At 39.0% G+C, this 16,971-nt stretch overlaps 1 protein-coding gene and 1 pseudogene across 2 annotated transcripts in view; both read left to right on the plus strand.

The window, feature by feature from the left end:
- Nucleotides 1-16,971, plus strand: part of KDM5A (lysine demethylase 5A) — a 97,375-nt gene that overhangs the window by 54,271 nt on the left and 26,133 nt on the right. Inside the window, exons 19-22 of the mRNA XM_081083657.1 lie at nucleotides 1,793-2,148; nucleotides 5,889-6,027; nucleotides 8,767-8,946; nucleotides 14,918-15,079. Of these exons, the coding sequence (XP_080939783.1) occupies nucleotides 1,793-2,148; nucleotides 5,889-6,027; nucleotides 8,767-8,946; nucleotides 14,918-15,079 (837 nt within the window). The remainder of the gene's footprint in view (nucleotides 1-1,792; nucleotides 2,149-5,888; nucleotides 6,028-8,766; nucleotides 8,947-14,917; nucleotides 15,080-16,971) is intronic.
- On the plus strand, nucleotides 11,893-13,049 carry LOC308513540 (small ribosomal subunit protein uS5-like; annotated as a pseudogene). Its single transcript has one exon. The product of its transcript is annotated as a small ribosomal subunit protein uS5-like (transcript).

The following is a 16,971-nucleotide window of genomic DNA, read 5'->3' on the forward strand; positions in this document are numbered from 1 at the left end:
ATGTGCCCTGACTGGGGCCAGGGATCAAGCCAGCAACCCAGACATGTGCCCCGAATGGGAATCAAACTCTGACCTCCTGGTTCATGGGTTGACACTCAACCACTGAGTCGTACCGGCTGGGCATCTCAGCCCTTCTTTTATTCTTGGTCGTGATCTCTTCTTACTTGCCCAGTCACACTGACATTAAATATCACCTATATTCAGTTGAGTTCCAAATCTCCAACTGCCATTCTTTTTTTCCACAGACTTGACTATCCAGTTGCATATTTTACGCTTCCCTTTGGAAGACTAAAAGGCATCTAAAAGTGTTTTAATGAGTCAAAAATTTTTTTTCCTTTATTGCACTTCTACCCCACATCCAATCTCTAAACAAGTGCTACTATTACCTCCAAAATGAATCCCAAAGTAAACCATTTGTCATCAATTCCATTGCTTAAACTGCTCTAAACCACTAGAATCTGTCCTTTAGATTATGACAACAGCCTCTTACCTGATCTCCTTTCTATTCTTGTCCTGCCAGTTTGTTTTTCCTTTAGTAGCCAGAGTGATCATGTAAAATATAAATCAAATCACATCAGCCCTGGCTGGGTTTGCTCAGTGGCTAGAGTGTCGGCCTGTGGACTGAAGGGTCCCAGGCTTGATTCCGGTCAAGGGCACATGCTCGGGTTGCAGGCTCGATCCCCAGTAGGGGTTGTGCAGGAGACAGCCGGTCACTGATTCTCATCATTGATGTTTCTATCTCTCTCTCCCTCTCCCTTTCTCTTTGAAATCAATACAAATATATTTAAGAAATTATAAAAATCAAATCATATCACTTCCCCATGGTTAAAATCCTCCAGTGATTCTCCAAAATCAAGTAATTGAAATCCAGACTCATAATCTACAAGGCACTATGTAATCTGACCTCTGCTTATTCAATTACATTTATTCTTCATCTATTTTGCTCCCTATCATTCACTTTTGAGCACCAGGCTCATTTCTGTTTAAAAGCTATTGCAATTATTATTTGCCCCGCCTGAATTACTCTTTCCCAGCTCTTCATAAGGTTCCCTTATTTACCTTTTCATTTTTATTTTGGTTCATCTGTCTTTCAGATGACCATTGCAAAGTAATATGCTCCCCTTCTGTTCATTCTCTATTGTTGCCCTACTTTATTTTTATTATTATTATTTTTTATATTTTATTGATTTTTTACAGAGAGGAAGGGAGAGGGATAGAGAGTCAGAAACATCGATGAGAGAGAAACATCAATCAGCTGCCTCCTGCACACCCCCTACTGGGGATGTGCCCGCAACCAAGGTACATGCGCTTGACTGGTATTGAACCTGGGACCCTTCAGTCTGCAGGCCGACACTCTATCCATTGAGCCAAACGGGTCAGGGCTGCCCTATTTTATTTTTACAGCATTTTAAAAAACTCTTGACATTTTATTTATGTATCCAGTGACTGGCCACTTACATTGAAATGTATGTTTTTGTAAGACAAGGACTTTTTATGTTTTGTTTAATGCTGTATTTGTTTAGTGCCTGCATTTAAGTCAAAAGTCATTACATATGTTTTAATTAATCATATGTTAAAAGTAGGACTATGTAAGTAATTATAGAGAAGCATATTTATGCCCTTAACTATCATATCCATTTGGTACTATCATGGTGAGATTATTAGATGGTCTAGAATTGATAATTTTGTCTAGCAAAACTATGTATTTTATTGCCTATCAGATATGTTTATTATATACACATTTTTTATCTTTTATATTTATTTTTTATTTTTATTCTTTTGGCCTTTTCAGAATCTGCTGGAGGATGTAGAAGAGTTTCATGAACGTGCTCAAGAGGCCATGATGGATGAAACCCCAGATTCTTCTAAACTCCAGATGTTGATAGACATGGGCTCTAGTCTCTATGTGGAGCTACCTGAATTAGCCCGCCTAAAGCAAGAGCTACAGCAGGCTCGATGGTTGGATGAAGTAAGACTGACTCTATCAGATCCACAGCAAGTCACTTTGGATGTCATGAAGAAATTGATAGACTCTGGGGTGGGGTTGGCTCCCCACCATGCTGTGGAGAAAGCAATGGCTGAACTACAGGAGCTCCTTACAGTCTCTGAGCGATGGGAAGAAAAGGCTAAGGTCTGCCTACAGGCAAGGTGAACACTTATTGGTGACTGTTGCCTCTATAATAACTAAGCCAGATAATAGAATGGGAGGAGGAGCATAAGGGTCTATTTATTTCAATAAATATTTTGTGTCTTCCCTGACCAATCACTAAGTTATCAAATGAGTCTACATATAGACAGTTTGTAATATTGTGCGCATACTATATTCAGAGTACTTTGTTAGGTACTTTAAGTGATACAAAATAGTATTTTGTTTAGAGCCTTCCATTACTGATTTTATAGTTAGGAGCTAAGGAATATAAAGCTCATTGCAGTATGTTATTAACTGAGGGGTACAGAAAAGTGCTATAGGAATTCAAAAGAGGAGAGATCATTGTTAGCTTAGATGATCAAAAGAGAATTTTGAGAGAAATGTAAGAACTGAGAGCCTTGAAAAATGAGTAGGATTGAAGTGGAAGAGGAGGCAAGAGAAATGTCATAAGCTAAGTTTAAGGTATGAGACAAATGTTAAATGGGCTTTTTTGGAGTGGAGGATTTATGTAGGAAAGTAGTGGGAGATAAGAATCAGACATAAGAACGTTAAGCAGTTGCATTAGTGTTGGCATCCCATTTGATTTGTGAGATTTAAGTAAAGCATATTTGACTATATATCAACTAATTTGATTAATGTTCTTTGTGAAAGTCTTTTTTCAGCAGCTAAGATTTATATTTATATAATTTCTACTGTGAATATGAGAAAACTGGGATGCTTAAAACAGAGATCACATAGTTATTAAATAACACAGCTCAAATTTAAAAGCTTTTCCACTTTATTCTGAAGTCTCCATGTACTTACTGCTATGCCAGCCACTTATTTTGAATGGATTTGTTAGGAAAGCCTTAGATGATTTAATTAACACAGTTCTGCTCTGCCAAAAAAGGCTCCATATATATTGGATATTTTGCTCTCCAGATGCTATGGAGAATACAAACTATATTTATTTATAGCTTTTCCTATCTATAATATTCCTGTGCCTTCAGATTCATGACACTTCAGGAAGTGGAAGCATATTAAATGGAAATAGCTAAATGACTTTGGAATGCAAAATTAGGATTTGGTATATCTGATGCAATTGATCATAGTTGAATGAAATTTGTTTATAGTGATCTTTAAAAACTTTATTTTTCCCCATTTTTCTACATTTAATTAGTCACCAAGTTTTAGTGATTTTCGCCTCTACAATGTCTTTTATATCTTTCTTCTTTAAGTTCCCTGCTCTAAACAGAACCACCATTCTAGTGGGGAGAGACAGTTGAATAGTGAAGGAATGAATTTCAGATATATAGTGTCACAAAGAAAATAAAATTGGTAAAGAAGTAGGGGGTGATGGGGTTGGGGGAATGGTGGGAACTAGAATCTTCCCTTTTCTAACTCTTGTCAAAGTTACCTTTCTGAAACACATTCTTACTATTTTTCATTTCTTAGTACTGGTTAACTACTGACCTTTGTTTTCTTTTTAATTTATTGATTTTTAGAGAGGGGAAAGGAGAGAGAAACATCGATTTGTTGTTCCACTTATTTATACATTCATTGGTTGATTCTTGTATGTGCCCTGATTGAAGATCGAACTCCTAACCTTGGGGTATTGGGATGATTCTTTAACTAGTTGAGCTATCCAGCCAGGGTCTGATCATTTCTTTAAATATCTTTCTTCTCTCTCTGCCTCTTAAATAATGACTTTCCTCAATATCCTGGCCTAGACTGCTTCTTTTCTCACTTTGTATACCTCTCTGGAAATTTCTGCTAACTTCTTGGCTCCATTTGCCGTCTTTATACTGATTAATTCCAAATTCTCATCTATAGATTTTTTTTCATAGGTACCATTTGTCTATTAGATAATTCCGTTGGATGTTCCTCAAATTCCCATATCCAAAATTGGACACATTAATTCCTTCCCATAATCTCTTCCTTTGTTCTCTGAATTATACTATCTTTCACTCATTTGAACAAATCAGTACTTTGGAAATTAAGTTTGATCCCTGCGTTCTATTTTCTTATCAAATTCAGTTAACTATGAAGTCGTGCTGATTCTAATTCCTCAGTTTTTCACTTTCATTCTTTTTTGTTGGGCTGTTATCATAGCTGATCTGGATTGTAGCTGTAGGTCCTGTCTATGAGCTCACCCCTCTCTAATCCATTCTCTACACTGCAACTAGTATTTCCCTAAAATACAGATGACTGTTTGACTCCCTTGCTTAAAGCCTTGTTTCCCATTCCCCTTGGGATGAAATTCAGATTCCTTAACCTGATATATAAGGCCAGCTATAATCTAGCCCAGCCGTGGGCAAACTACGGCCCGCGGGCCGGTTTGAAATGAATAAAACTATTGAAAAAAAAGACCGTACCCTTTTATGTAATGATGTTTACTTTGAATTTATATTAGTTCACACAAACACTCCATCCATGCTTTTGTTCCGGCCCTCCAGTCCAGTTTAAGAACCCATTGTGGCCCTCGAGTCAAAAAGTTTGCCCACCCCTGGTTGCTTTAATATCTTGCCTCATATCTTGCCATTCTTCCACTTGTATTCTAACAGTGATTGTCCCTGCCTCCCACCATTGCTTCCTCCAATATGCCATGTTCTTTCTCGTCTCTAGACCTTTGCACCTTTTATTCTCCTATGGAACAGCCTTCCTCTCTGCTCATCCCCTGTGGTGTACCTTCACCACCCCCACCCTCCCTTTGGCCCCAGCTTTTCTGACTAACTCCTATTCAAAAAGGATAAGAAAGCTTAGAGGCCACTTCTGGGAATTCTTCCTTCACCTACCAAGTCAATTAGGCCCTCCTATATGTCCTGATAGCATCTTTATTTTCCTCTATCATTGTACTTATAGTGCATCTAACTCATTAATAATCCCCTCCTCCACAAGATTAAAATTTTCCATAAGGGAAGGACGCTGTCACCCTTGTGCATTAATAATCTCCCAGACCTAGCACAGTGCCTAGTGAAATTCATGGCTCTTAAGACCTCTTAATCTGTTTACATCTTTCTTTCCTGCCAAATCCCCCTACTTCTTGGTTTTACTCTTGCTCACTGCCCCCCCCCACCCCCAGTCTTCACACCATCTCTGATCTTAAACTGAACTACCAACTCATTTTTTAAATGTTTCTCTTTGTCTTTGTTCATTATATTCTTGTGGTTTTTTTTCTTTAACCTTTTACTTGGCAATATCACAATTCTTCAAGGCTTAACTCAAAGCCCTTCTCAACTCCCGTAGGCAGAATTAATCACTCCCTCCCCTATAGTAATTTGTTCTTAGTTCCCAGTACATGCTTATCTTGTATTCCGATTAGTTGAGGATAAAAGTTTGTTTTGTTCATCTTTGTGTAACTAGATATTATGAATGTAGTTGAATTTAATGTACATAGTCAACATTAATTTCTAGACTATTGTTTCCACATTGCTATTTAATATGCATCTCTGACAGTTTCAGATATTGTGGAGAACTCAGGTAGAGGCAATTTAGTGTAGTGAAGAGCATGGGATTTGAGACATCACTATTTCAGGTGTACCATTTACTACATGACTTTGGGGAAAATAAATGATCTTTACGCTAAAGGTATCTGTAAAATGGAAATAAAGATAGTAGTTATTTTGCCTCCCTTATAGGATTGTGGTAAGAATTAAATGAAATCATGTATATGAAAATTCTCTACATTCTAAAATGTTATGTAAATGTTGATAGCTGTTTGATTTCTCATGCATCTGCCCTAATTGTTATGTTTTCTTAGACCACGGCACAGCGTGGCAAGTTTAGAAAGCATTGTGAATGAAGCTAAGAACATTCCAGCCTTTCTACCCAATGTGCTGTCCCTGAAAGAAGCCTTACAGAAGGCTCGAGAATGGACAACTAAAGTGGAAGCTATTCAGGTAAGGAGTTTTTTGAATTCTCTTACCATTCAGATAATGCTATTTCACTAGTGAATCCTTAAAGTGTTTAATTTTTTAGAATAGATATATCATAATAAAATAATTACAGTACTTAAAATTCACTTGTTTTTGCAACTGACTTTATAATTCTAAATAAATATTACCGGTTTAAACATTACTTGTCTGTATTGACTCCCTGCTGTAAAAGATGACAGAATGAAGTAAGTGCTAGAGATAAAAGTTTGCTTGAATACATAATATTTCTTCTGAGTTATACAAACCATTAGGGCATGCACAGTACTCAGGATACAAGTGCTCTTTCTTATAGAGCTATACTCAAAGGAAACCAACTCTCTTCTACTGAACTGCTGCACAAAGAAAGAACATATTCTAGGTGTCAAGTTCTAATGACTTCTTTTTTTACTTCCTTTTCAGTTGACTTTTTTTCTGGGACCTGCTTAGATGCCTTTCTTTCTATGCTGTTTTTAAAATTATCTCTTACTTCATCAGGAAAGCTCCTCCATTTCACCTTTGACCTATTTCAGCAATTGATTGTCCTTAAATGTCTGATAATCCTTACTTGGCTGTTTATTTATGAAAGAAGGACTTAGCCAGGAAGTACAGGTAGCTATCTTGGTTCCCTCTAATTTTGAAGGACTTTGCCTCCACCAAGCTCTTTCCTTCAGTGGGAGGACTGACTTGTAGACTCTAAATAAGTAGACAGCTCTGTTCACAGGCAAAGTCTTCTTTAGGATACATAGCTTGGGAGCAGGCTCTATCTAGGCTTAGCCAGAAGGTATTCTGTAGTCAAATGGCTATAGTTGGCTACAGAGAGATTAGCAGTAATTAAGGTATTTCTTGACCTATCTGTATCTAGGTTTTATCTTTCAATTAGCTGCCTGTTCTTATTCTAACACCATTCAAATTTAATTATACCATTTTAATATCTCAGGATGAGAACCTTATTATTCTTTTCCAAAGTTTCCTTCATGTTTATTTTTCCATGTTTCAGTATAACTTTCAAAATGAATTTGTAGGCAAATGTGTCAGTTAATACATGGGAAATAACCTTTTAAAATATATATTATTGATTTCTGAGAGGAAGGGAGAGAGAGATAGAAACATCAGTGAGAGAGAATCATTGATCGGCTGCCTTCTGCACGTCCCCCCAACTGAGGATCAAGGGCAACCTGGGCATGTACCCTTGACCAGAATCAATCCCAGGACTCTTCATTGTGCAGGCTGACGCTCTGTCCACTGAGCCAAACCAGCTAGGGTGGGAAATAACCTTTTAATGGAATATCAACATTTAGCACTTAATACTATATCTTTCCTTCATAGCCTGTGAATAGCAATGAATGTTGTGAGATATATACAGTTTCTTATCGGAATGCTAACGTGTTTATCTGCTAGGAGATTCATCCAATCTATGATATCACTTTCAATTAATGTCTACAGGCTGCCAACCCACTTCAGGTGTTCTTAGTAAGACCCTACAATGGATTACTTGTTAACTCACATGTTGTGATGATTTAATTATTTAGTGAATTTAAAGTTGTATATAAATTTTAAAAACAATGACATCATATGGAAATGTTGAAGCATTCTGGCTTAGAAGGAAAATATCCATTCTCATGTGTTTGTATAACATAAAATAGAGGTGGTTATCAGAACTAAAGCAGCGTTTTGTAGTTGTTGGAAAAATTGTGAAAGACTTTGAAACAGGCGAAAGAGATTACTGGATGTCTTTTCAGTGGAATATTGGATGTTGTCTAGCACAGTGGTCGGCAAACTGCGGCTTGGCAAACTGCGGCTCACGAGCCACATGCGGCTCTTTGACCCCTTGAGTGTGGCTCTTCCACAAAATACCGACTTCTGCGCATGGGCCACGAATTTCAATTGCACTGTACGTGCGCGCCCGCAGGTGGTATTTTGTGGAAGAGTCACTCACGCTCAAGAGGCCAAAGAGCCACATGTAGCTCACGAGCCTTGGTTTGCCGACCACTGGTCTAGTGGATCCTTCACAATTATTTAATTCTAGGGCTGTATACCTTAAATTATCTTTGATGAAGCTATTTAACAACTCTGTCAATTATTTTAAAATGATAGTGATACAAATGAATTATGTTCATGGAGAAGCAATTACATTTGTCCTTGTATTTGGAACAGTTGATTTCCACACTGTAGAAAAGATCATTCCATTGTCCTGTTTGACAGTGGTTGCCAACCGGTGGTCCTCGGACCACTGGTGGTTTGTGAGGTCTGAAAGGTTGGCAACTGCTGGTTTAAGGAAACCTTTCGAGCAATGGTTGCCAACCGGTGGTCTGCGAGGTCCGAAAGGTTGGCGACTGCTGCTGTATGATATTAAATATCTGTTTCCATCCATTAGGAAATTCCTTTTCTCATTTCTAATTGCACATATATGTCTGTTCTTACATTGTCCTTTGAATTGGTTTTTATATCTTACTGATCCCCTCATTGATTAATAAAATTAAAATCTTTATGACAACATGAATTTACTTAAAATTAAATTTATTGAGGTGATATTAGTTAATATATCATTTCAAGTGTACAATTCTATACATCATCTGCATGTTGTATTTGCACATACTTTTTAAAAACATTAGTATCTGTTAACTCAAGAGGCACAATTACATTTAAAGAATATTTAATTAAAAGAGTCACTCTAAACTCCATAAGTGAATGCAAATTGTGTGAGGATGTACTTTTGTTTTTCAGAGTGGCAGCAACTATGCTTACTTGGAGCAGCTGGAGAGTTTATCTGCTAAAGGGCGTCCTATCCCTGTGCGTCTTGATGCATTGCCCCAGGTAGAATCACAAGTAGCAGCAGCTCGGGCGTGGAGAGAACGGACTGGGCGGACCTTTCTTAAGAAGAATTCTAGCCATACATTGTTACAGGTAAAGAGTAGTTTAATTTTTGGATACATACTTCAGTCTCCTTATCAGAAGTAGGTAGTAGTATTATTGTTTTCATTTTATCTGGTCATGATTATACAAGTGATTCCTATTAGGTAATATTAAATGTTGACCAGAAATCTGGAGCCTATGACAAAACTTATTTCTGGTTCCCCCTGTGCTGTGTCAATTAGCCTGGATCTTGTCTCTGTTATTAATGGATTCTGTCACTGAAAAGATCTTTCTCAGAAGCACAAATTTAAATACTCATTACCCTTTTCATCTTGAGCATTTAAACATACTAGTTGGTCAATATGGCAGCGCAGGTAAACATGGTACTTGCATGCTCCCACAACCACATTAAATCACAACTAAACTATAGAACAAACATCATTCAGAACCATCTGAAATTCAGCTGAATGGAAGTCCTACCACTAGGGAATTAAAGAAGCCCCATTGAAACTGTTAGTGGGGCAGAAACACAGAATGGGCTGGTCCCACACCCATGTGTGTCAGATAAAAATCAGGAGGGATATTTTAGCTGCAGAGGTCCCCACTGAGGAACAAGAGGCCCCAACCCACACCAGGTCCCCCAGCCCAAATTCCAATGCTGGAAGAGAAGTCCTCATAACTCCTGGCTATAAAAAACCAGTAGGGATTGAGGCTGAGGTACATAGAGACTGCTGGAGTCCCAGGCAGTTCCTATTAAAGGGCCCTGCATAAGGACTCACTCAGATTCACTTTCTCTGATTGCCAACATGGGGCAGCAACTTACAGGCTGGAACAAGGAGGAACTGAATTGTTCAGCATCAGGATGAGAGCAAAGGGGTCGGGAGCTTTCTCCCAGACAGAAGTGCTGGCAGAGGCCACTGTTCCTTTCATCAGCCCCGCCCCCGCCAGAAAGCTGGCAGGTGAGCACCATATCTGAGACTCGCATCAGCCTGGCTCACACTGTTTGCCCCATCCTGGTGATTCCCTGAGGCCCCACCCATCTTTTGGTCCCACCCAAGCTGTTTCTTTAAAAAAAATAATAAGTTTATTGATGGAGAGAGAGAGAGAGAGAGAGAGAGAGAGAGAGAGAGAGAGACAGACAGACATCAGTTTGTTCTACTTATTTATGCATCCATTGGTTGATTCTTATATGTGCCCTGACTAGGAATCCAACCCAAAACCTTGGCATATCGGGATGATGCTGTAACCAACTGAGCTACCTGGCCAGGGCCTGAGCTGTTTCCAGTTGCTTTTCCATATGAATGGCCATCTTAGCTCATGTTTCAGATTTTCATGCTTCAGAATTTCCCAAAACAAGCAGCATCTGTCCCTCAGTAAGCTGCACACCTCTCACTAAGTTGTCCCCAGGCATAGTGGTAGCTGGCCTTGGGTCACAGCTTGGAGGGCACTTCCAAACTCAGCACAAGTAGCAACCATCTGTAGATTGCTTTATAGCTCATACCTGGTGGCCTTTGTAGTTCATGCCCCAGGCAGAGTACAGGCGGCAGCTGATCTTGGCTTGCACCTCCCTGAAGGTCCCAGAGCCAGTGCACCCAGTGGGCAGCTTTTAGAACACATTGAAGCATTGCCATCTAACCACCTCAGTGAGCAACAAACTCAAGAGGTGGACTCAGCAGGCACCAGAGCCCTGCTGAAGTAAGTCCTACTCTGTGTAGTTGGCCTCTGCATAGCTGATCCTCCATGCTGGTTGGAGGCTAGTGGTCAATGGTTACAGCCAGTCCTTTCAGCTGATCCATGTGAGGATAAGTCCCTCCCATTGATGTGCCAACAGCAATCAAGACTCAACTACTACAGGAGGTGTATACAGCCTACACGGGGAATGTACCTCAAGTGCCTAGCTTGGGTGTTCGGGGTGGCTGTGCCACTGGACTCTAGAGCAGTGGTCGCCAACCTGTGGTCCATGGGCCACTGGTGGTCTGTGAGGTCTGAAAGGTTGGCGACCGCTGCTCTAGAGAACACTTACTACATTAGGCTACTCTACCAAGCCTGGGAGATGTAGCAGCTCTACCTAATACATTGAAACAACCCCCCCACCACACAAGGACTAAATGCTGCCCCATGCTAGAGCTCAGAGAAAGTTTGTCTCATTTTAGAGGCTGTCAAAATGAGACAAAGAAACATCCCAAATGAAAGAACAGAACAAAACTCCAGAAAAAGAACTAAACAAAACGGAGATAAGCAATCTACTAGATTCATAGTTCAAAATACTAGTTTTAAGGATGCTCAATGAACTTAGTGAGAACCTCAGCAGCATAAAATAGGACCAGTCAGAAATGAAGTATACACTAACTGAAATGAATAATTTACAAGGAATCAACAGTAGAGTAGATGAAGCTGAAAATCAAATCAGCAATTAGAATGTAAGGAAGCCAAAAAGACCCAATCAGAACAGCAAAAAGAAAAAGTACAAAGAATGAGGATAGTATAAGGAGCCTCTAGGACAACTTCAAGTGTACCAACATTTCCATGGGAAATGAGAAGAGAGAGAGCAAGAAATTGAAACCTATTTTAAAACATAATGACAGAAAACTTGCCTAACTTGGTGAAGGAAATAGATACAAGTCCAGGAAGTGTAGAGTTCCAAATAAGATGAACCCAAAGAGGCCCACACCAAGATATATCATAATGAAAACGCAAAAGCTTAAAGACAAATAGAGAATCTTAAGAGCAGCAAGAGAAAAGTAGTTAGTTACCTATAACAGAGCTGATTTCTCAACAGAAACTTTGCAGCTCAGAAGGGATTGGCAAGAAATATTCAAAGTGATGAAAAGCAAGGACTTAGAACAAAGATTACTGTACCTAGCAAAGCTAATCAAAAGACAGATAAAGAACTTTTCAGACAAGAGAAAGCTAAAGAAGCTTATCACCACCAAACCAGTTTTATATGAAATATTAAAGGGTCAAAAAGAAGAAAAAAGGTCAAGAAGAAGAAGAGGAGGAAGAGGAAGGCAATAAATACATTTCTATAACATTTGAATATAACAAAACAAAATAAGTAGAACACAAATAGACTCATAGATACAGAGAACGTTTTGGCAGTTCCCAGCTGGGAAGGGGGTTGGGAGAATGGGTTACAAAGGTGAAGGCATTAAGAAGTACAAATGGACTTCTTCTTTTCCCACGAAACACCAAATGGCGGGTGACGCTGGTGCTGCGGGAGAGCCCGGAGGCCCCGGAATAGAAGGTCGCCGTGGCTTCTGTGGAGGATTTGGCAGTGGCATTCGGGGCAAGGGCCGAGACTGCGGAGCTCGTGGAGTCAAGGCCGAGGACAAGAAGTGGATGATCCCTGTCACCAAGCTGGGCAGCCTAGTCAAGGACATGAAAATCAAATCCCTAGAATAAATCTATTCTTGCCCATCAAGGAATCTGAGATCATTGACTTTTTCTCGGGGGCATCCCTCAAGGATGAAGTCTTGAAGATCATGCCTGTGCAAAAGCAGACAAGTGCTGGCCAGAGGACCCGGTTCAAGGCATTTGTCACCATTGGGGACTACAATGGACATGTTGGTCTGGGTGTGAAGTGCTCAAAGGAAGTAGCCACTGCCGTCTGAGGAGCCATTATCCTGGCCAAGCTCTCTATTGTGCCAGTGCAGGGAGGCTACTGGGGAAACAAGATCAGCAAACCCTACACCATACCTTGCAAGGTGACCGGCCGCTGTGTCTCTGTACTGGTGCACCTCATCCCTGCCCCCAGGGGTACAGCCATTATCTCGGCTCTTGTGCCTAAGAAGTTGCTAATGATGGGCCGATATTGACGACTGCTACACCTCAGCCGGGGCTACACTGACACCCTGGGCAACTTTGCCAAGGCCACCTTTGATGCCATCTCTAAGACCTACAGCTATCTCACCCCAGATCTCTGGAAAGAGACTGTGTTCACCAAGTCTCCCTATCAGGAATTCACTGACCATCTTGTAAAGACCCACACCAGAGTTTCTGTGCAGAGGACCCAGGCTCCAGCTGTGGCCACCACATAATTTTATACAAGAAAAAGTGAGTTAAACCTGCTAAAAAAAAAAAAAAAATAATGAAGTGCAAATGGACATATAAACCAATGGAACAGAACAGAGAACCCAGAAATCTACCCAAGCCATTATGCTCAATTAATATTTGACAAAAGAGGCAAGAGCGTACAATGGAGTCAAGACAGTCCCTTCAATAAATGGTGTTGGGAAAATTGAACAGATACATGCAAAAAAATGAAACTAGATCACCAACTTACACCATACACAAAAATAAACTCAAAATGGATAAAGGACTTAAATGTAAAACAGGAAACCATAAAAATCTTAGAAGAATCCATAGGCAGCAAAATACCAGACATATGTCGTAGCAATATCTTTACCAATACAGCTCCTAGGACAATGGAAACTCAGGAGAAAATAAACAAATGGGACTACATCACAAGAAAAAGCTTCTGCACAGCAAAAAAAACCATCAGCAAAACGGCAAGAAAGCCCACTGCATGGGAGAACATATTTGCCAATGTTATCTCCGATAAGGGTTTAATCTCCAAAATTTATAGGAAACTCATACAACTTAACAAAAGGAAGATAATCCAATAAAAAATGGGCAAAGGACCTAAATAGTCATTTTTCGAAAGAGGACATACAGAAGGCCAAGAGACATGAGAACATGCTCAAAGTCACTAATCATCCGAGAGATGCAAATCAAAACAACAATAAGGTACCATCAGACCTGTAAAAATGGCTATCATCAACAAATCAACAAATGACAGGTTCTGGCGAGGATGCGGAGATAAAGGAACCCTTGTGCAAACACTGCTGGCGGGAATGCAGACTGGTGCAGCCACTGTGGAAAACAGTATGAAGTTTCCTTAAAAAATTAAAAATGGAACTTCCATTTGACCCAGTAATCCCACTTCTAGTAACATATCTCAAGAAAACAGAAACACCAATCAGAAAGGATATATGCACCCCTATGGTCATAGCACAGCTTACAATAGCTAAGATTTGGAAATAGCCTAAGTGCCCATCAGCAGATGAGTGGATTAAAAAACGGTGGTACATCTACACAATAGACTACTATGCTGCTATAAAAAAGAAGGAATTCTTACCATTTGCAACAGCATGGATGGAACTGGAGCACATTATGCCAAGCAAACTAAGCCAGTCAGAGAAAGATAAATATCACTCATTTGTGGAATATAATGAACAACATAAACTGATGAACAAAAATAGAACCAGAGACATAAAAGCATCGAACAGACTGTCCAATCTATGAGGGAAGGCAGGGGGAGAGGAGGTAAGAGATCATCCAAAGGACTTGTATGCATGCATATGAGTATAACCAGTGGACACAGACAGTAGGGGGATGAGGGCTAGTGCTGGGGGGTGGAAGTGGCCGGGGAGAGGTCAATTGGGGAAAAAGGAAACTCATGTAAACTTTAAACAATAAAGAATTTAAATTAAAGAAAAAGATTATTTCAGAATATTCATGGGGATGTAATGTATAGTACAGGGAATAAAGTCAGTAATATCCTAATAGTTCTGTATCGTGTCAGATGGGTTCAAGATGTATCAGGATGATCACTTGTAAGTTATATAATGTCTAATTACTGGGATGTATACCTGAAATTAATATAGTAATGTATGTCAACCATAACTGAAAATTAAAAAATGATAAAATAAATAAATAGTAGTTAAGGGCATAGGCGTTGAAATATGATAGTTTTATGTTTGAGGACTGGCTCCCTAATTACTAACCCTGTGTCCTTGGGCAAGTTGTTTCCTTTCTGAGCCTCAGTTTTCCCGTTTGTAAAATGTAGACAATACCTACTTCAGAGGACTGTTATGAGAATTGAATTAGGTAGTGTGTGTTAAGCCCTTAAGAAAGTGCCCAGGACTTGGTGAGTAGTCAATAAATGGTTCCTTTTATTATTTTCAGTTTTAAGAATTTTTTTTTTTAAACGAGAGCTCAGTATTTGGTTTTATTTTTGTAGGTGCTAAGTCCCCGAACTGACATTGGTGTATATGGGACTGGTAAAAACAGAAGGAAAAAAGTAAAAGAACTAATAGAAAAAGAAAAAGAAAAGGATCTGGACCATGAGCCTCTGAGTGATCTGGAGGAAGGATTGGAGGAAACCAGAGATACAGCCATGGTGGTAAGAAATTATGATATGCATTTTGACTTTGTATGGTAAATACAAAATTCTGTGAAGATATTAGCGCATTCACTGTTTCTATTTTTATATACTTTCTCTGGCTTTATGGTTATATATATTTCAAATATTTTAAAAATATTTATAATCAAAGTATATAAAAAGTTTACTATACTGTTCTCTCCCTAAAATTTTTTCTATATCATTCTTTATTATTGTCTTAATAGTTTAATATTTTATAAAATTTTCTAATATTTACTGAACATTTTTTTGATGTTGAACATTTGGTTGTTATTAAGTGTATACTATTATGGATACTAATAAAGTGAACTTCTTTGTATATAGCTTTTTCTTTTAAAAAAAATATTTTTATTGATTTCAGAGAAAAAGGGAGAGGGTGAGAGAGAGAGAGAAAAACATCAATGATGAGAGAGAATTGTTGATTGGCTGCCTCCTGCACGCCCCCAAGGGGATCGAGCCTGCAGCCCGGGCATGTGCCCCTGACCGGAATCGAACCTGGGACCCTTCAGTCCACAGGCGGACACTCTATCCACTGAGCCAAACTGGCTAGGCGCTTTTTCCTTTTTCAAGTTATTTTCTTACACTTGACACTTAGGAATGGGATTACTGGGTTAGAATTTAATGGCTTAGTACTATTGTGGTTTTTAAAGGAATTGTATCAGCTTACTGATATCTGCTGCTGTTTAAAATATCTTCCTTCTCTCAGTAGCATTCAACAGTATAGTGAATGCTCAATAGAATATTTGTAGGTAATTAGGTGAAGGCATTAAGAAGTACAAATTGGTTATTATAGAATAGTCATGGGGATGTAATGTACAGTATAGTGGTGTTTTTTGTTTTATTTTGTTTGTTTTTGGATTTTGTTTGAGAGTAGGAGGAATGTTGTTAAATTACTAGGAGCCTGAGGAAAGAGAAAAAATAAAAATGAATTTGGTCAGTATGTAGTAAGGAGTTGCATATGGCTCTTTCTGCCTACAAATGATCCTGTGTTGTTGTTTTTTTCTTCCAATTTTACTTTTCAATTACAGTTTGCATTCAACATTATTTTATACTAGTTTCAGGTGTACAGCATAGTGGTTAGATAATCATATACTTTACAAAGTGTTCCCCCCAATAGTTCAGGTACCCACCTGATACCATAAATAGTTATTACAATATTGTTGCCAAATGATTGTGTTTTGAGGCCAGCAGAAATGATTTCTCATTAGGGAGCCTGCCCAACAGGTCATCTTACCAGGCAAATAGAATAGGAAATTATTTCAAAACTAGAGGCCTGATGCACGAAATTCATGCAAGAGTGGGCCTTACTTCTCCCGGCTGCCGGCACTGGCTTCCCTCTGGCACCCCAGAGCTGGGCTTCCCTCACAGCTCCGGCTTTGTCCAGTAGATCGTCTGGAAGGACGTCTGGTCTAATTAGCATATTATAGTTTTATTATTATAGATTGTTTCAAAACTATAAAAGTTTAAAAAGAAAATCTACTGACAGTATTCATGATAATTAAATGTTATTTGCTTTCATTTACTTTTTTGAAATGAGCTACATAAAATTTTGTTATAATTAGTCATCAGGCTGTGTTACTCTACTATTACATAGTTGGAGAGGCCTTCTAGAAATAAATAAAAATTGATTTGTATAGAACTTCCTCCCAGGGAATGAATTGCCAGTGGATGGGAAGCTAGTATTTATTGAGTGTTTACCTTGTGCCAGGCACCAAGTTAAGCATTTTGATGTATTATCTTATTTAATCCTTAAAACAACAAAATGAGGTTGGTGGTATCCTCATTTTTCAGAAAATTGAGATTCAGAAAACTTGTGCCCCAGATCAACAGTATATAAGTATAAGAGCCAAGCTTCATACTTAGGGTCGCTTGAC

The sequence above is a fragment of the Myotis nattereri genome, assembly GCF_964212035.1.
Source record: "Myotis nattereri genome assembly, chromosome: 2".
In the NCBI taxonomy this organism is placed as follows: Eukaryota; Metazoa; Chordata; class Mammalia; order Chiroptera; family Vespertilionidae; genus Myotis; species Myotis nattereri.